Raw genomic sequence first — 18,252 nt, forward strand, 5'->3', positions numbered from 1 at the left:
TTTTTTAAGGCCTCTCTGCCCTGCCCGGTACCATGGGTTGAATGAGGGGTATATAAAAATTGGGGCCTTGGGAAGCCTCCATGGTACAGGGCTGCAGGCCCTTCAGATGTGAACGTGAGACACCCACCCAGCGAGACCTTTACACAGGGAACTTAAATCTAACCTTGATAAATAAAACCAAACGTTTATTTACACCAAAGAATTCCAACACTGGATCTTTCACATATGAAGGACAAAGTATTATATATATACACACAGCAAGGGGTGGCAGGGCTGTAACAAGAGAGTTTAGTTTTCCCACAATTACAGGTCTACCATTTCAGTTTCACTGGAGATAGTGGCTCTGCTCCTACCACTCAGATACATTTATAAACCTGAGGGGCAGGTCTTCTAATTGGATGGCATATGAGGGAAGGGGAAGGTAGGAGGAAATGAAGGTAGAAAGCTGAAAATAAACTTCAGTGGCCACATCTCTCATTAGCTCTTAAAGAGTTGCTAGCATGAAACCTACATAGACAATGTTTTTTTTTTCCCTTTTGTAAAAAGCAATAAGTTATGCCCAATAACTAACTGAATTCAAAAGGGCCAAGTCAAAGAAAACTGAAAAAGATTTTACCTTCCCCCTCCTACCAGCTATAGAGCATGTTGGGAGATGAAAGGGCAGAGGACGAAGGAGTCTGGGAGGGATGGTATTAAAGTTTTAAACTAAAATGAAACTAAATTATAAATGAGCTGGATTTAGGTTAGGTTAATAAGACATGATTCAAACTGCATGGAAGTTTTCAGGACCTGTCTGCACTTTGGGTAGATTTTCAGCATCTCAATGTAACTAAGACATACTTCCACTAGATTCACCAGGATAACCCCACTGAAGCACTTTTGGAGTAAAGTGATGTAAATGACTAGCAGTGCACTGCTCTCATAGGTTGGGTCCTCCCTTCCTCCTTCCTTCCCACCTCCCTTGAAGAAGCTACATTTTTGTAATGTAACTCTGGAGAAGAGTGTGAAGTACAACCCCCCAGAGTGTGGGATGGTAGGGGAGCAATGGTGAGCATGGGAAGAAATCTCCACCCAAACACAGCAGTTGGAATTGAGGCTGGTTTATCTTTGATCTTTAGTGATGAGAAACTCAATTTGGAAGGGGAGAAAAAAATTTGTCCGTGAAATAGTCCACCTGCAGATAATTTTTCAGGGAATCCCCTGAGTTATGAAAAGTTCGAGTTAAAAAAAAAAGAAAGAAAAAAAGAAAAAAAAAAAGAAAATCAGCCTATTATAATTTTTTTTATGACTGAACTACTATAAATCCACAAGCAACGGTTCAGACACGGTGCTTCTGAAGTATTTCACCCCTCCCCACCAGGCGCAAGCGGCATCAAGGGAGAGAGTGGACTCCCCAACCTCTGCTCAGGCATCAGGAGACAGAAGGGGCCGTTACTGCTGAGCGCCGGCGGCAGCTGGAACAGGCATCCCAAGGGGGTTGGCAGCAGCAATCACTGGTGAGCCCGCCAGAGGTCCAAGGGGTGAAGGGGTTGGCACTGAAGAAATCCCTGAAAGAAAACAGCAGACAGTGAGCTAGAAGCACCAACCATGGAACTCTTAAGTCACCAGTTTTTCAAAGCACCTATCTCAAAAGTGACACAATAAATACTCTTTATTGAAGGCCTCGCCTTAATTTTTACAAATTAATTTCAAATTAAATCCTCACAAATTAAAATTTAAGTTCCAATAAATTTAGAAGACAGAGAAGGAAATCTAAGTTTGGAGAGTTTCAGCAGTTTGTCCAAGGTGCAAAGCTAAGCAGCAGGTATGTATGCTTTGATTCCAACCCAAGACTGTCTAAGATAACACTGTCCAACCAAACCTGCTCTGTAACCTGTACTAACATGACAGTCACTAGCCACATGTGACTACTGAGCATTTGCAATGTGTAACTAAGCAACTGATTTTACAATTTTATTTGACTTCAGTGAATTTAAATAGCCACATGTAGCTAGTCACTACGAACTGAAGAGCAGAAGGCTGGAGTCAAAGTTCATGTGCTTGTGGCCACTGTGCCTAGAGTCAGCTGGTGCAGAGAGGATCATTTCTCATCTCTAAGTTAAAACAGTGTTTTAGGATTTATTCCCATTTACTTTCTTGATCATATTACCTGTTACACTGCCCTCAGTCAGCTAGTTCTTTAAATTTTCAAAATATTATAAATATTTTCTGAATAGGTAATATGGTTACATGACTCAAATAACTGCAAAGAGGATACAGTGAGAATTCTCCCTTGTCCTATAACTTGGCCAACTTACAGCACCATTTTGGGGGGTGTATCCTTCTAGAAATATTTCATGGGTATACTTGAATTTTATAAAAACATGCATTTAAGAATCACATATAATAACTTGATTCTGTTTTTTCCCATTCCTAGTCTTGAGCATGGTTCTGCATCTTGCTTCTTTTCACCTCACATTACTACCTTTGAGTTGAAGCTACAAAAGAACACTAAACACTCGTTCTTTTCTCTGAGTATATAGTACTCTGCTGAAAGGATGCTCCATAATTCATCTTATCAATTCCTTATTCTACAAGGAGATGTTTTTAATGTTCTCTGATTACAAATATGGCTAGAATGAGTAACCTTGGGTATGTATCATTTTGGACACTTGTACAATACCCAGAGGTTGAACTCTAGAAAGCAGCTAGTTCTTAAAAAAAAAAAAAAAGAAAGAAAAATTGAGACAACAGCAATTTTTTGAGGGTGTCGGAGTAGGCACTCTCACAAGCACCCATGTGGATGCTGCCCATATATATAATTCTTAAGGGACAGGCCTATGGTTTCTTTTGGGTAACTGTGGTTTCTTCTCGGTAAAAACTCACTCTAAATCACAATGACTCAACAACAATAAAAAGTAATTGCACACAAACCATTGTAATTTACTAGGTACCCTGTAGCTGCTTTGGAAAAAAGAACCAGTGTTAGACACATATGTACCCATGTACAAACCCCATCGCTGCTCTCCCTCATTTTCTTCTGTGATGAGGACCGCATCACCTACTGCCACTCTAACTTGTGAGATGAAAGGATCCCTCTTCATTCTTAATGGCTTGTTGAGACTTTCAAGTCCCAAACAATTCTTGTGATTCTGGCCTCAAAGACTGTTGATACTCTAACTCAGTGATGCCCAACCTTTCTGGCACCAGGAACTGATTTCATGGAAGTTAATTTTTCCATGGACTGGGGTTGTGGGGAATGGTTTCGGGATGATTCAAACACTTTACATTTCTTGTGTGCTTTATTTCTAACCGAATGCCACTGCTGATCTGACAGGAGGTACTGTTCTGTGGCCCAGAAGTTGGGGGACCCCTGCTCTAACTACTAAGATAACAGGTTTCAAAAGCATCCTGAAACCTGGTGGAGAGAGCCATACAAGTCAGTATGTTAATAAGGTAATCATTATAGAGGAGAGCCATAGAGATCAGGCCACAAAGACGGAACAAAATTAAGAATGACAATTGACTTCTATATATACATTTAAAAGAAAAAAAAAAAAAAAAAGAAATTTACCAATGACACTGACCTGACATCATATTGGCGCTGCTGACAGGCGTACTGCCCCCTGGCATGCTAGATGAGCCCATTCGAGCCTGGTCCTTCACAACAGTGTCTAGAAAAAGAGACAAAAATGTTAGGTTCTGTTATGCTTGAAGAACTGAACTAATGGTCTAGGGTCTTATAGCAGTCATCCTGATTCTTTACATTTTATTTAGACTCTGTATTATTCCCCTGATAAGAGAATTGAGGTGTCAACTACCTTCACTATGAAATCAACAAGTAATATAAACTAGAACTATTTTTGCTTAAAACTGTGACAAAGGCCAACTATTAAAGTAAATGGTAGGAAAATGAAGTAATCATAATAGAGCTAATTTCTAAAAAACACACAAAAAATGTATTTACTTTTGGCCATGCTGCATGGCATTGGGATCTTACTTTCCCAACCAAGGATTGAACCTGTGCCCCCTGTGGTGGAAGCACAGAGTCTTAACCACTGGATTGCCAGGGAAGTCCCAGTAGAGCTAATTTAAAACAAAAACAATCCTGTTACAGTTGAACAAGACAATACAATCTACCCTACCTATCAGTATTATATTATGAGAATGAATGAGTTTTACTGCAGTTGGTCAAGCATGGTGCCAAATGGGCCAAAACTACAGGTTTGATCAAGTTACTGCTTTGACCACAGACTTCACTCTCCATCTCGATCAGCTTGTCTATCTGCTTCAAGTACAGGAGACTGAGCAAGAATATAACTGATTCACTAAAACACCATCCCACCACTCCCCAAGGAACAACCTGACACTGAAGCTAACATCACAGTGAGGATGCAGTGGAGCTAGCTACGTGGCATTTTTACTCAAGACAACAGTTAGCTATATTCACGAACCTAGATCAAAGTGTTCATATAATTAGATTTTCAAGCCTCTCTGGCTCCCTCCAATGAATGATTAATAAGACAGACATAGGGCTGTATGTTCTAATCCAACCCCTCCAAACGAGCCACAAAAACTGTCACCCACACAGTAAGAAAAGAAGTTTATTTAGGGATGATCATGTGTCAGGTACTCTGTTAAACAAGAATCCTCTAAACAATTCTGCAAGACAACTGCCATCACTATCCACACTGAAGAGACCAAGGCTCACTGTGGGAGAAGTAACTTTGCAGCAAGCTAAGTAAGGGAGGCTGGGATTCAAATTGTGTTCTGTAGGTCCGGAGCTTTCTTCACAGCACATATTCTCCCTTGCTCTGTACAGTCTGCTGGGCAGGCCTGCAAGGCTCTGTGGACTGAACAGCTGGACTCACAGAAATAAGGGTGCTCCATGGCCTCTCGTGCAGTGAGCCGTGACTGGTGGTCGTATCGCAGCAGCTTGTCCAGGAAATCCAAGGCCTCAGGACTAACAAGGTGCTGGTTTTCACTGTGGACAAAGCGTTCCCATCGCTTGCGGGAATGTCTGCAGAGCCAAAAGGGAGAATGAGAAAGGGACCCGGAGGAGAGAAGTCCAACACTGCAACCCTACATTTCCCTTAGTGGCTAGCATTCCAGCCAATCACAAAGAGAGGGCAAAACTCAAGAGCTAACTGGAAAGACTGGAAATGGCAGTGTTGCAGAAAAGAGAAATCTGGGTACCCACAATTTTATGAAACATAATTCAGGTTACAGAAGGCTGGACTGGTTGGCCTCCTCCCAACCCCCACCCATATTCCTGGCATCTCTACCACTTGGCCCCTAAAAGCCTTTGTAACAAGAAAGCCTACCTCTTCCCGTTAAGTGGTGAATGAATTAGTATTGGGTCTAGTCACTACTTTCGGAGAAGGCAACGGCAAGCCACTCCAGTACTCTTGCCTAGAAAATCCCATGGACGGAGGAGCCTGGTAGGCTGCAGTCCATGCGGTCGCTACGAGTCAGACATGACTGAGCGACTTCACTTTCCCTTTTCACTTTCACACATTGGAGAAGGAAATGGCAACCCACTCCAGTGTTCTTGCCTGGAGAATCCCAGGGACGGGGGAGCCTGATGGGCTGCCGTCTATGGGGTCACACAGAGTCGGACACGACTGAAGTGACTTAGCAGCAGCAGCAGCAGCTAGTCACTACTTTTAGGGTCTATTGTCTGTAAATCAGCCTGAAACATGCACTTTCTAGATTATTTCTTTCTCTTAGAGGGAGTTCTGTCATCTACAGAAGCAAGATAAATCTAGATATTGATTTCTGACTCAACTACAACCCCTCTACAAGGTCAGGGATCCTCTGTCTACAATCTCCACACTCAGACTCCTGTTAGTGAATCTGGGAAAATGGCCATTCAGTCCAAAGCTTTCATCACAGGCTTGCTTATGCAGCGTTCTGTAGCAGTGGACCACAGAACTTTGCAGGCAAAGAGATCATTAACTATTTTAGGAATCCAAAGTAACATTTTACATCCAAAGTGCTTTATGGCGCAGATGCATAATTTTGTTTTATGACTTACCTGCCCAAGATATCGTTGAAACGTGGATCTAATTCAATGTTGTATTTGTCAATATAGTCATATAAATCTTCTGTCCCCAGAACCTTGGCTATCCTCACCAACTAGAATTGAAAGAAGACAAAACTCATACCAAAGGCATATGACATGATTAAATCAACAATTAACCATCATCAAGTTAACAAAATGGGACCATCATGGCTACAGGTATGAATATTACAGCCATTTACTTCAAATTTCCTTGCATAGCATGAATGGATTTCCACACAACATTCCCTAAATTACTACCAATGTGAACATATCAAAAAGAAAAAACAAACTATTTTATAACCTGGTTCCTTCCCTCTGAAATGCAAAAGTAGGAAGTCAAGAAACACCTGGAGTAACAGGCAAATTTGGCCTTGGAGTACAGAATGAAGCAGGGCAAAGGCTAACAGAGTTCTGCCAAGAGAGCGAACTGGTCATAGCAAACAACCTCTTCCAACAACACAAGAGAAGACTCTACACATGGACATCACCAGATGGTCAACACCAAAATCAGACTGATTATATTCTCTGCAGCCAAGGATGGAGAAACTCCATACAGTCAGCAAAAACAAGACTGGGAGCTGACTGTGGCTCAGATCATGAACTCCTTATTGCCAAATTCAGACTTAAATTGAAGAAAGTGGAGAAAACCACTAGACCATTCAGGTATGACCTAAATCAAATCCCTTATGACTATATGGTGGAAGTGAGAAATAGATTTAAGGGACTAGATCTGATAGACAGAGTGCCTGAAAAACTATGGACGGAAGTTCGTGACAGTGTACAAGAGACAGGAATTAAGACCATCCCCAAGAAAAAGAAATGCAAAAATGCAAAATGGCTGTCTGAGGAGGCCTTACAAATAGCTGTGAAAAGAAGGGAAGCGAAAAGCAAAGGGGAAAAGGAAAGATACCCATTTGAATGCAGAGTTCCAAAGAATAACAAGAAGAGATAAGAAAGCCTTCCTCAGTGATCACTGCAAAGAAATAGAGGAAAACAATAGAATGGGAAAGACTAGAGATCTCTCCAAGAAAATCAGAGATACCAAGGGAACACAAATTTTATGCAAAGATGGGCTCAATAATGGACAGACATGGTAGGGACCTAACAGAAGCAGAAGATATTAAGAAGAGGTGGCAAGAATACACAGAAGAACTGTACAAAAAAGATCTTCACAACCCAGATAATCACGATGGTGTGATCACTCACCTAGAGCCAGACATCTTGGAATGTGAAGTCAAGTGGGCCTTAGGAAGCATCACTACGAACAAAGCTAGTGGAGGTGATGGAATTCCAGTTGAGCTATTTCAAATCCTGAAAGTTGATGCTGTGAAAGTGCTGCACTCAATATGCCAGCAAATTTGGAAAACTCAGCAGTGGCCACAGGACTGGAAAAGGTCAGTTTTCATTCCAATCCCAAAAAAAGGCAATGCCAAAGAATGCTCAAACTACCACACAATTGCACTCATCTCACACGCTAGTAAAGTCATGCTCAAAATTCTCCAAGCCAGGCTTCAGCAATACATGAACCGTGAACTTTCAGATGTTCAAGTTGGTTTTAGAAAAGGCAGAGGAACCAGAGATCAAATTGCCAACATCCACTGGATCATCGAAAAAGCAAGAGAGTTCCAGAAAAACATCTATTTCTGCTTCATTGACTATGCCAAAGCCTTTGACTGTGTGGATTACAATAAACTGTGGAAAATTCTGAAAGAGATGGGAGTACTAGACCACCTGACCTGCCTCTTGAGAAATCTGTATGCAGGTCAGGAAGCAACAGTTAGAACTGGACATGGAACAACAGACTGGTTCCAAACAGGGAAAGAAGTACGTTAAGGCTGTGTATTGTCACCATGCTTATTTAACTTATATGCAGAGTACATCATGAGAAACGTTGGGCTGGATGAGCACAAGCTGGAATCAAGACTGCCAGGAGAAATATCAATAACCTCACATACGCAGATCACACCACCCTTATGGCAGTAAGTGAAGAAGAACTAAAGAGCCTCTTGATGAAAGTGAAAGAGGAGAGTGAAAAAGTTGGCTTAAAGCTCAACATTCAGAAAAATAAGATCATGGCATCTGGTCCCATCACTTCATGGAAAATAGATGGGGAAACAGTGGAAACAGTGGCTGACTTTATTCTTCTGGGCTCCAAAATCACTGCAGATGGTGATTGCAGCCATGAAATTAGAAGACACTTACTCCTTGGAAGGAAAGTTGAGACCAACCTAGACAGCATATTAAAGAGCAGAGACATTACTTTGCCAACAAAGGTCCATCTAGTCAAGGCTATGTTTTTTCCAGTAATCATGTATGGATGTGAGAGCTGGACTATAAAGAAAGCGGAGCGCAGAAGTGATGCTGTTGAACTGTGGTGTCGGAGAAGACTCTTGAGAGTCCCTTGGACTGCAAGGAGATCCAACCAGCCCATCCTAAAGGAGATCAGTCCTGGGTGTTCACTGGAAGGACCGATGTTGAAGCTGAAACTCCAATATTTTGGCCACCTGATGCGACGAGCTGACTCACTGGAAAAGACCCTGATTCTGGGAAAGAATGAAGGCAGGAGGAGAAGGGGACGACAGAGGATGAGATGGGGATCACTGACTCAATGGACATGGGTTTGGGTGGACTCCGGGAGTTGGTGATGGACAGGGATGCCTGGCGTGCTGCAGTTCATGGGGTTGCAAAGAGTTGGGCACGACTGAGCAACTAAACTGAACTATACTTCTCTCTGGTGAAGTCTCATCCCCCCCCACACCCACCCCAACAACCTAGCTGAAGATGTTACTTCCTCTGGAAAGTTCTCTATTTCATCAGACCACTCACTCCTATTATAACCGCCTTTGTGTATCTTATCTACACTTTTACTGACATTTATGACTATAACTCATTTTCTTATACATTTGGTTCTCTTACTAGATAAGACTGTGAAAAACCTTTTGTGGGGCAGGGGGCTATTTTTTTTCTATATTCCTCAAACCTGCGTGGCACCTAACAAAAAGTTGCTGATTTTAACTGAATTCACCCGCTATTCTTCAACTCATATGAAGAGTAGTCATTTTCATGAGTTGTAATACGTAAGTCATAGGTAAATATGACTTATAAAGTCATATTTACATAACATTCTTGGAATTATAAAATTGCAGAAATGGAGATTACAACATAGTAGCATGAAGGCCGGGGGTAAGCTGGTGTTGACTACAAAAGGGCAAATAAAGGATTCCTGAGGTAAAGAGATGTTCTGGTATTCTGGTTGTATTGATATTAATATACTGGTTGTGATCTTGTACATAGCTAGAAAAAGTTCTATTTGGGGGAAACTGGGTAAAAGATATACTATATCTCTCTGTTAATTATGGCAACTTCACATGAATTTGCTTCCCTGGTGGCTCAACTGGTAAAGAATCCACCTGCAATGTGGAAGACCTGGGTTGTTATTCTGGCCTGGAGAATTCCATGGACTGTAAGTCCAAACAGTCACAAAGAGTCGGACATAAATGAGTGACTTTCACAACAATTTACATTATCTCAAATTAAATCACTGTGCTCAAACAAGGCAACAGTACCTCCCACAAGGCCCTGGAATCATTAATTGAACAAGCCATTAACTGAAAATTATTCTGGGGTTTTACACTCAGAGATTCTAACAGCTCTCAGGTAGCGGTTAGGCATTTGTGTTTTAGCAAGATCCACTGCAGTTTCTAAGGAGTAAGCAGATCTGGCCATTGCTAGGGTACATCAATAAACTTCCCAATAGGAACAACATATATTACCTGATCATAATTGTCATGTCCATGGAAAAATGGTTCCTTCCGGAAGATCATACTTGCCAGCATACAACCCAAGCTCCACATATCCAAACTATAATCGTACATCTGCAGTAAAGAAAATGATGTCATCACACGTGAAATGACAAGATGAATCTTGTCACTTCAAATGAAATAAAAAGCTTTTTTAAAAATAGAAAAACAAATAAATCCCACTCCACTGACTTTAAGGTCCAAATACCAGTATCTTTATATATTATTCTTCAGTCTTTTCTTCTATGCATTTCCACTTATACTCCCTAACCCTCTCATTTGAAACCTGTACATACTGTTTTGAATTACTTTCTTCACTTACATAAGAATACCCAATTGTTAGTTTATGAAAACCTTTTAACGTGTACCATTATTTTATAGCATGACTGTTTCAGAATTTAATCTTTAGTGTACCCTACAGTAGGATAGTGTTTTTCACCATTATAAATAACGCCCTAAAGAATATTTTTATGTATAAAATGTTCTTTGAATTCAGTGCTATACCAGAAAAGAAATTTCTACGACAAAGCCTGAACTTCTTTCAATTCTAAAACAAGCCCTGGAATTTCTGATTAGAAGTGTCTTTCTTTTCAGTTAGGATCAAATGCAGATTGTTTTATATTCTACTGACATTGTGATAATACACACAAAAGTTGCGGTAGACCAACTGAAGGGATTCATATTTTACACCCCGATAAAATGGACAGTCATGGATGTGCAAAAATGGCCCATTCAAAACACAAAATAACATTTTTAGAAAATTACATGCAAAACAAACATAGGACAAAAATTTTATCTGCCCTGCTCGTCTCACCTGATAGTCTACAAGTAGCTCAGGACCTTTGAAATACCGGGAAGCAACTCGGACATTATATTCTTGGCCAGGATGGTAAAACTCAGCCAAACCCCAGTCTATTAGCCGTAGCTGAAGGGGAAAAAAAAGATAATAAATAAGTGTGTCTTTCAAGATACCCCCCACAGTGCCATTAGAGTACTCTTTTTTTTTTGGCCACATTGTGTGGCCTGTGGAATTTTTAGTTCCCCGACCAGGGATTGAACCTGGGCCCTTGGCAGTTAAGAATTCCCAAAACTACTCTTTTTAACATACAATTATTTTGTGTTTCTACAAATTTCTACTCCTCCTCTGACTATGACTATGAATGTCTCTACTATTCAATCTAGACTCCTATTCTGGTGAACATCTCTTCTGAGTTAATGCCTTCAATGAAATCTTTTCTAATTATGTAAATAGAAGCAACTACTGTCTTTGAACTGCCTCACCCACCAACCTCAGATAAATTTCTTTAATAGAACCTACAACTCTTTATTGAATATTTGCTTTCTACTTTTTTACAAAATATGGACTGTAAGGTCCTTGAGGATAGGGACTGTTTATTCACCTTTGCTAATTTTTAGAATTCAATGCAATACTCAGTACACAGGAGAAAAGTAAAAATACAGCTCTTACCAAAATAGTATTGGGTTGGTCAAAAAGTTCCTTCGGTTTTTAAGTAAAAATAAAAGACACATTTTTCATTTTCACCAAGATCTTTATTGAACAACGTATTACCGTTTTGTTCTACTACATCCTGCCATTTTCCAGGCAATTTCACAATTCCATTTTCCCAACACTTTTTCTTTCTGAATAAAGAATTGTTCCAGGTGCCTTTAAAGTCTTACAGGAAACTGAAGTTTTTCCACTAAGATAATTTCATAAAGACCAAAATAAACAGACATCCGAAGGTACAATGTCTGGTGAATATGGCAGATGAATCAGAACTTCCCAGCCAAGGTGTTAAACAGTTTTTGTCTGGTCATCAAAGAAACATGCGGTCTTGTATTATCCTGGTAGAGGATTATGCATTTTCTGTTGACTAATTCTGGAGCACTGCTTTCAGTTGGTCCAACTGGGTGCTGTACACGTTGGGATTAATCGTTTAGTTTTCAAGAAGGAACTCATTATAGAGGACTCTCTTTCAACCCCACCACATATACAACATCACCTGCTTTGGATGAAGATTGGCTTTTGGTGTGGTTGGTTGATGGGTGGTTCATTTCGCTTGTCCCAAGATCTCTTCCATTTCACATTACCGTACAGTATCCACTTTCATCATCCGTCACAATTTGTTTTAAAAATGAACAATTTTGTTACGTTTAAGTATAGAGAATCACATGCGGAAACATGGTCAAGAAGGTTTTTTTACACTTAACTTATGTGGAACCCAAACATCAAAGTGGTTAACATAACCAAGCTGGTGCAAAGGATTTTCAATGCTTGATCTGGATATTTTGAGTATGTTGACTATCTCTTGCGTGGTATATAACATTGATTTTTTTCAATCAATGTCTCGATTTGATTGCTATCAACTTCAATTGGTCTACCTGACCAAACAGCATCATCCAGCAGGAAGTCTCCAGTACAAAAGTTTGCAAACCACTTCTGACACAATCAGCCACAGTACCTTCTCCACACACTGCACAAATCTTTTTTTTGCATTTCAGTTGTGTTTTCACCTCTCTTGAAACAATAAAACATAATATGCTGAAAATGTCGCTTTTTTTCTTCCATCTTCAACATTAAAATGGCTCCACAAAAATTCACCAATTTGGCTAAGTTTTTTTAAAAAACACACACTGATAACAATATAATCCAACAAAATTATTTCCAATGAAGTTAAAGACAACTAAGTGCTACTAGAGTCATCATATGGAGAAATAAACAAACTTTTTGGCCACCCCAATAGTAGCAAGGACAAGAGGCAACCTTCCTTGACCTTCATGCAAAGCATGACCATAACTTATAGTGTGAGCAGAAGGGCCTGAGTAATGCCTGACTGTTCCAGCACTGTCTCCAAAACTTCAGTTAATTAGGTTCAGTGTCTTCTTTTAGTAAACAAAGGGAAATATAACAAAAACTATGAAAATGTAGCCTTTTTATAGTCTTTCTTTTCAACATCTTAATATCAGTGCTCCAGAGCTATTCCTAAGCTTCCTGTCTTATCAGTAAGTATTCCCAGATGACTATTTCTGGTCTTGCGGCTTCACACACAGCATCTCTGATATTCCCACCTATATTTAGCTCACACCTCTCACCAGACATATCTCTATGATCACCTGAAAGACATCTCAGAACTAAAACTCTGATTATTCACTGCAAAACCTGTTTTTCCCAAGGAATCCTCCTCCTCCTCTGCTACCTTAAATGTAATCCCATTTATTCTGTCATTCAGGTTAAAAACTTTTCACCCTGGACTCTTCTCTCCCTTCTAGCCCACATCTAATCTGTCAAGATATCCTGATGGCTTTATCAGATTCTGACCCTATCATCACATCCACTGCCACTGCCCTGGTCCATGCTATCACCAATCTCTAATTTACTGCAATAGCTGCTTTTCTTAACTGGTCTACCTTTCACTTTTAAGAGGAACCAAAATGATCCTCTTAAAAAATATTTTAAAATTATTATAAATTCATGGGAATCTGGAGATGTTCTGTGTACCCTTCACCCAGTTTCCCCTGATGGTAACATCTTACGTCACTATAGTACAATATTAAAGCCAGGAAACTGACACAATTCAGAGACCTTTCTTTTCAACAGTTTTACACGTGTATATAGTTCTGCACAATTTTCTCACATATGCAGATTCATACACCTAGATTCTTATCTAGGCCATGATTAGATAAAGAGCATCACAACCGTTATCCTTTATCCTACTCCTTCCTCTCACTTTCTAACCCCTGGCAACCCTTCTGTTCTCTAACTCTGTCATCGTGATAATTATAGAAATAGAACCATGAGTTTAAGTTTTTGAGATTGCTTTTTTCACTCAGCATGAGACTTATCCAAGTTGTTGCATCATCAATAGTTCTTACTAATCAGTAATGATACTACAATGGTATAGATGCATCAGAGTTTAATGAATCATTTACCCAACTGAAAGTTTCTGTATAGATCTCAGTCTGTTTTTCTGGGATAAATGTCACTACTGGGTTGTTTGGTAAGCATATGTTTAGCTTTTAAAGAAACTGACAAACTATAAAACAATACAGACTGACATTTCCAAAATGAGAGTGCCATCTAACATTCCTAACAGCAATATATGAGAAATTGAGTTACTCCACATTCCTGTCTATATTTGAAATTCTTGTTTTTTTTTAAATTTTAGCGGTACTAATAGATGTGTAGTGAACTTTTAAATACAGAATGGAGAACTTATCAACCCTTTGCTCAAACCCTACAAAAACCTCTGTATCTTCAGAGAAAAGGCCTGACGGTGATCTTCAAGGTTTTACTAGACATGGTTCTATTTATCTCTCTCAATCTCATTTCCTTCTTCTCTTCCCTGAGTTCATTCTATCCCAGCTCTACCCTTGTGCTGTTTCAATATGCCAGGCACATTCTTGTCTCAGGGTTTTTGCATCTGCTATACCCTCTTCTCAAAACCGCACAGCTAATTCCCTTCAAGTGTTCTACAAAATGTCACCTTCCTAACAAAATCTTTTCTTTGTCACCCTGTTTAAAATTGCAACACCCTCTGACACTCCCCATTCTTGTTTTATTTTTCTTCCATACCACTTTTAACTCTGTGTCCCACCAGTCTCCCTCAAATGCAAGCTTCTACAGACAAGAATTTTTTGTTTTACACATACACCCCAGCCTCTAGAATAGTACCCATTACACATAGTGTGTAAATGTGTAACAGGATATTAACCCAATGAATAAATCACCTATTATCTCCAAAGCCTGCAACAGAGAGCCATCACTGCATACAAAAGGTGGGCTTGGGTCACCTTAAAAAACAGAAATGTTATACTGCAACTAATACTCATGACACCTGCAGCAGCAGTTTCTGAATATTTCATCCATTTTACAACTATGCACACTTAATCCTCGTAATAACCTAGTGGCACGTACAACAAATATTACTTATATACCCCCTATAAGAAAAAAAAGAGGCAGATGAGAAAAAGCATTTCCCAACAGAGTAGTTTTTCAATAAATAAGACTAAAACCAAAACTATTGCTTTACCCACAACACTAATCTCTTTTATTTTTGATAGGAATATGAATGAAGTTTTAAACATTGTGATTTTTAAAAAATCTGTTTTATTCTAGTTGATTTACAATGTTGTGTTAATTTCTGCTGTACAGAAAAGTGATTCAGTTACACATATATATACATTCTTTTCCACATTCTTCTCCATATGGTTTATGACAGGATATTGAATATAGTCCCCTGTGCTATAAAACAGGACTCTGTTGTTCATCCATTCTATATATAATAGTTTTGCATCTGCTAATTCCATACTCCCAGCACCTCCCCGCACCTTCACTTTGGCATCCAGTCTGTGAGTCTGTTTCACAGATTAGTTCATTTGTGCCATATTTTAGATTCCACACTGATTTGTTCATTCATTCGTCAAACATTTATCAAGTGCCTAATAGGTACCACAGACTATGACAGATGCTAGGGATAAAATGTTGAAAAATGGGCTGTTAACTCTCTTGTGTTGATAAATAAGACTTGTCCTATCACTTTACCTTTCTGTGCTCATGATCAATCATGACATTATGGGGCTTGACATCTCTGTGCATAATCCCCATGCTATGACAGTAATCCAGGGCCTGTGGGAGGAACATGTAAAAAAGGGAAGAATTAGCTTGTATAAGAAATTTTTTTAGTTGAAGTCTTTTACTTTCTCTTCCAGCTTTCCTTCAAGCCTCACAACACTCCTAAGAGTCAAGGTTAGGACAATCACTTCCACAGGTATTTTTCAGAGACTTGTGCAAACCCATGGACTCTAAATTCCGAAGACCTGTTCCTGTAGAGGTATTTCAACATCTTTTTTCTTAAAGACGCAAAATGTATACCAACTACATCACTTCTAATTTCTCCCTCTTACTGAGAGCCTGGATTATTTTCATAAACATGAGTCCCTCAAAGGAAGAAACCTGACCTGTACTACAAACCTCTTATTCAAAGAGTAGTAAATCTCTAGCAGCTAAGAGTCTACAACAGAGGTTGGCAAACCACGACGCTCCCATGGGCCAAATATGACTTGCTGTTTGTTTTTGTGAATGTTTTACTGGAATGTTTTTATAAATTGTTTTATTGTTTAATGGCCCAACTATTTGCTTCTGTGGCTGCTTTCGTGCTACAACAGCAGAGCTGAGTAGTGTGACCAAGACCCTATGACCCACAAAGCCAAAAATTTTTTAACAATTTGGCTTTGTAAAGAAGTTTGCAAACTCCTGATTTATGACATCAAATCCGATTTGAAAACCAAGTCCAACTTCAAACTAGTGGGTGGCATAACTTCTGGAGTTTGCTAATCCAGGCCTTTAAGCCAGCTGAAGCCACTGGCCAAGTTTTTGTCCTTTCTGAAGGGCAATTTGGGTTCCTATGATACCCAGGGTTAGGCAAGCATATCCTTAACTTTGTGAAGTCCTGTGTGGCACAAGACTGCATGAGCCAATGAAAGATAAAATACTTCTACTGGCATAGCTTCTCTGGGGTACTTCTATAGTTCAAATGTAGGCTTTACGTCAACCCTCATTTAGTAAGGCACTAGTCAACTCTTAGCAATTTTCTTACCTACAAAGCTGATCTTTTGAGTACCGGAAGCAACATATTTGGCGATCCCGCTTTAGAAATCAAAGCTCATTCTAAATCAGCAACTTCTAAGCAGAGATTCACATAATCCTTAGGACAACGGCTCTTTGAGGGTTGTCAAAGTTTACTGTTTTATTTGCCCAATTTTAAGTGAAATAAAGTGTATCAGAAGCCAGTACATCAGGAATTATTTTTGATATAGATTACAAATATTTGTTAAGGAGTCTTTTAACCTCTCTTCTAAATACCCTTTCCAAAGCATTATAAATTATACTCCTACTAGACCCTACCTTTCAATCAGCATAAGAGTTCTGATGCTACTAGTTTATTAACTAGTTATAGAAACATACTCCCCCACCCCAACATATTTTACAAAGTCAACCCACTGGCTTTTCTACAGTCATTTGGATTACTTAACAAAGGGGAAATCAATCCAAAGATACTTAGTATTCAAGAATTCCTTACCTTCAGAATCTCATACATGTAAAATCGAATATCATAGTCTGTTAACGTCTGGTACAATTGCTGTTAAAGACAAATGCAACATTTGAGCCATGAAATAGTTCTGAAAGGAAGGCAACTTCTCATCCTCATTTGTAGTAATTCAAATCAAGACCTGGCTCATGTACCACTGTTCTAAGACCTATCTGTTTACCAGTCTCTACTTCTCCAACATAACATTAACTTTAAAGATATACTTTGGGTTTTCAACTCTATATGTAAAAGTGAAGAACTACTTAAGCTCATATTGTTCAAACTATAATCTACTTTTGGAAGCATACCAACTGATATTTGCAACATGCGCTGATACACATTTTCAACATTTTCAGCTTAGTTTTGTTTTTCATTTACTTCCAGATCATCTCATAAAAGGAATGTGGGCAAATACATAACCTCCTCAGTAGGGAATTAACCCACCTTGGCCTACAGAGTCATAGCCACTGCAGATCACCAGCGGGTATGCAGATGGCTTGCTGCCAAACACATCAGGACAATTTAACAGAATATTTCTGTCCCAATTTGAAAGTAAACTTTTCTTCCTTGTTTTCCTCCTCTCAGCATAAGAATTCAATCATTTATTGACATCCAACATTCTTGATACTGGAGTTGTGCAAAGGCAAATCAAACATTTCTGCAAGTTAAAATCCAAGAGAGTGCCCACATTCTTCTACTGTACTGGAATTGAGAATTGTTTGAAACTGGTTGGAAGTGAGAGATACCTATTGCAGGAGTTTGTGTTTTAGCAGAATTTACTATCACCCTTTCTTTCCCATCCATCTCTTTTTAAGATCAAGAGCCCAAAGTTTCTGAGAAATTCTACGGTATAAGCAAGCAGTCCTTGCTTTTATATATACAATATATTCCTTCTTGAACTCTGTCATTTTTAAAGCAAAATGCAGTAAGGCCAGATCCTGATTAAACATGAGCTGTTTTTTCCATTAAGTTTGACATCAGTGGAAACTGTCAAATGAATGGTAAACTGTCAAATGGTGACAAACCTACACACTGGTCACTAAAGAGAATTAAACAAATAAAAGAGCAAAATACAAGATGTGGAAAGTGGGCACTGTACAAGAGTATTTCTATCTTTAAATTAATACTATCAGGATGAAAAGCTCTTTTAAAGCAAGTTAGAAGGACGCTCTTCTAACAGTAACACCCCTAAAAGGTTTGTTATGTGGCCTAAAACCCAGCTTGAAATGGTTGGTTATACATTATACCTTGAAGTCTGTGTTGTTTACGTGTTCAAAAACCAAGGCGGGAGTTCGTGACTAGGGGAAAGAAAAAGAAAACG

The 18,252-nt window shown here is 39.3% G+C and overlaps 1 protein-coding gene across 1 annotated transcript in view; it reads right to left on the minus strand.

Annotated features, from left to right (window-relative positions):
- Positions 1-164: 164 nt before the first annotated feature.
- The window catches only part of CSNK2A1 (casein kinase 2 alpha 1), a 56,637-nt gene continuing 38,549 nt past the window's right edge, over positions 165-18,252 (minus strand). Inside the window, exons 5-13 of the mRNA XM_055434841.2 lie at positions 18,179-18,229; positions 16,923-16,982; positions 15,386-15,469; positions 10,658-10,768; positions 9,817-9,918; positions 6,017-6,117; positions 4,851-4,999; positions 3,567-3,653; positions 165-1,547 (exon numbers count right to left, since the gene is read on the minus strand). Of these exons, the coding sequence (XP_055290816.1) occupies positions 1,432-1,547; positions 3,567-3,653; positions 4,851-4,999; positions 6,017-6,117; positions 9,817-9,918; positions 10,658-10,768; positions 15,386-15,469; positions 16,923-16,982; positions 18,179-18,229 (861 nt within the window). The 3' untranslated portion in view covers positions 165-1,431. The remainder of the gene's footprint in view (positions 1,548-3,566; positions 3,654-4,850; positions 5,000-6,016; positions 6,118-9,816; positions 9,919-10,657; positions 10,769-15,385; positions 15,470-16,922; positions 16,983-18,178; positions 18,230-18,252) is intronic.

Source organism: Moschus berezovskii, chromosome 15, assembly GCF_049115385.1.
Source record: "Moschus berezovskii isolate FMDL1 chromosome 15, NW_MosBer_1.0, whole genome shotgun sequence".
In the NCBI taxonomy this organism is placed as follows: domain Eukaryota; kingdom Metazoa; phylum Chordata; class Mammalia; order Artiodactyla; family Moschidae; genus Moschus; species Moschus berezovskii.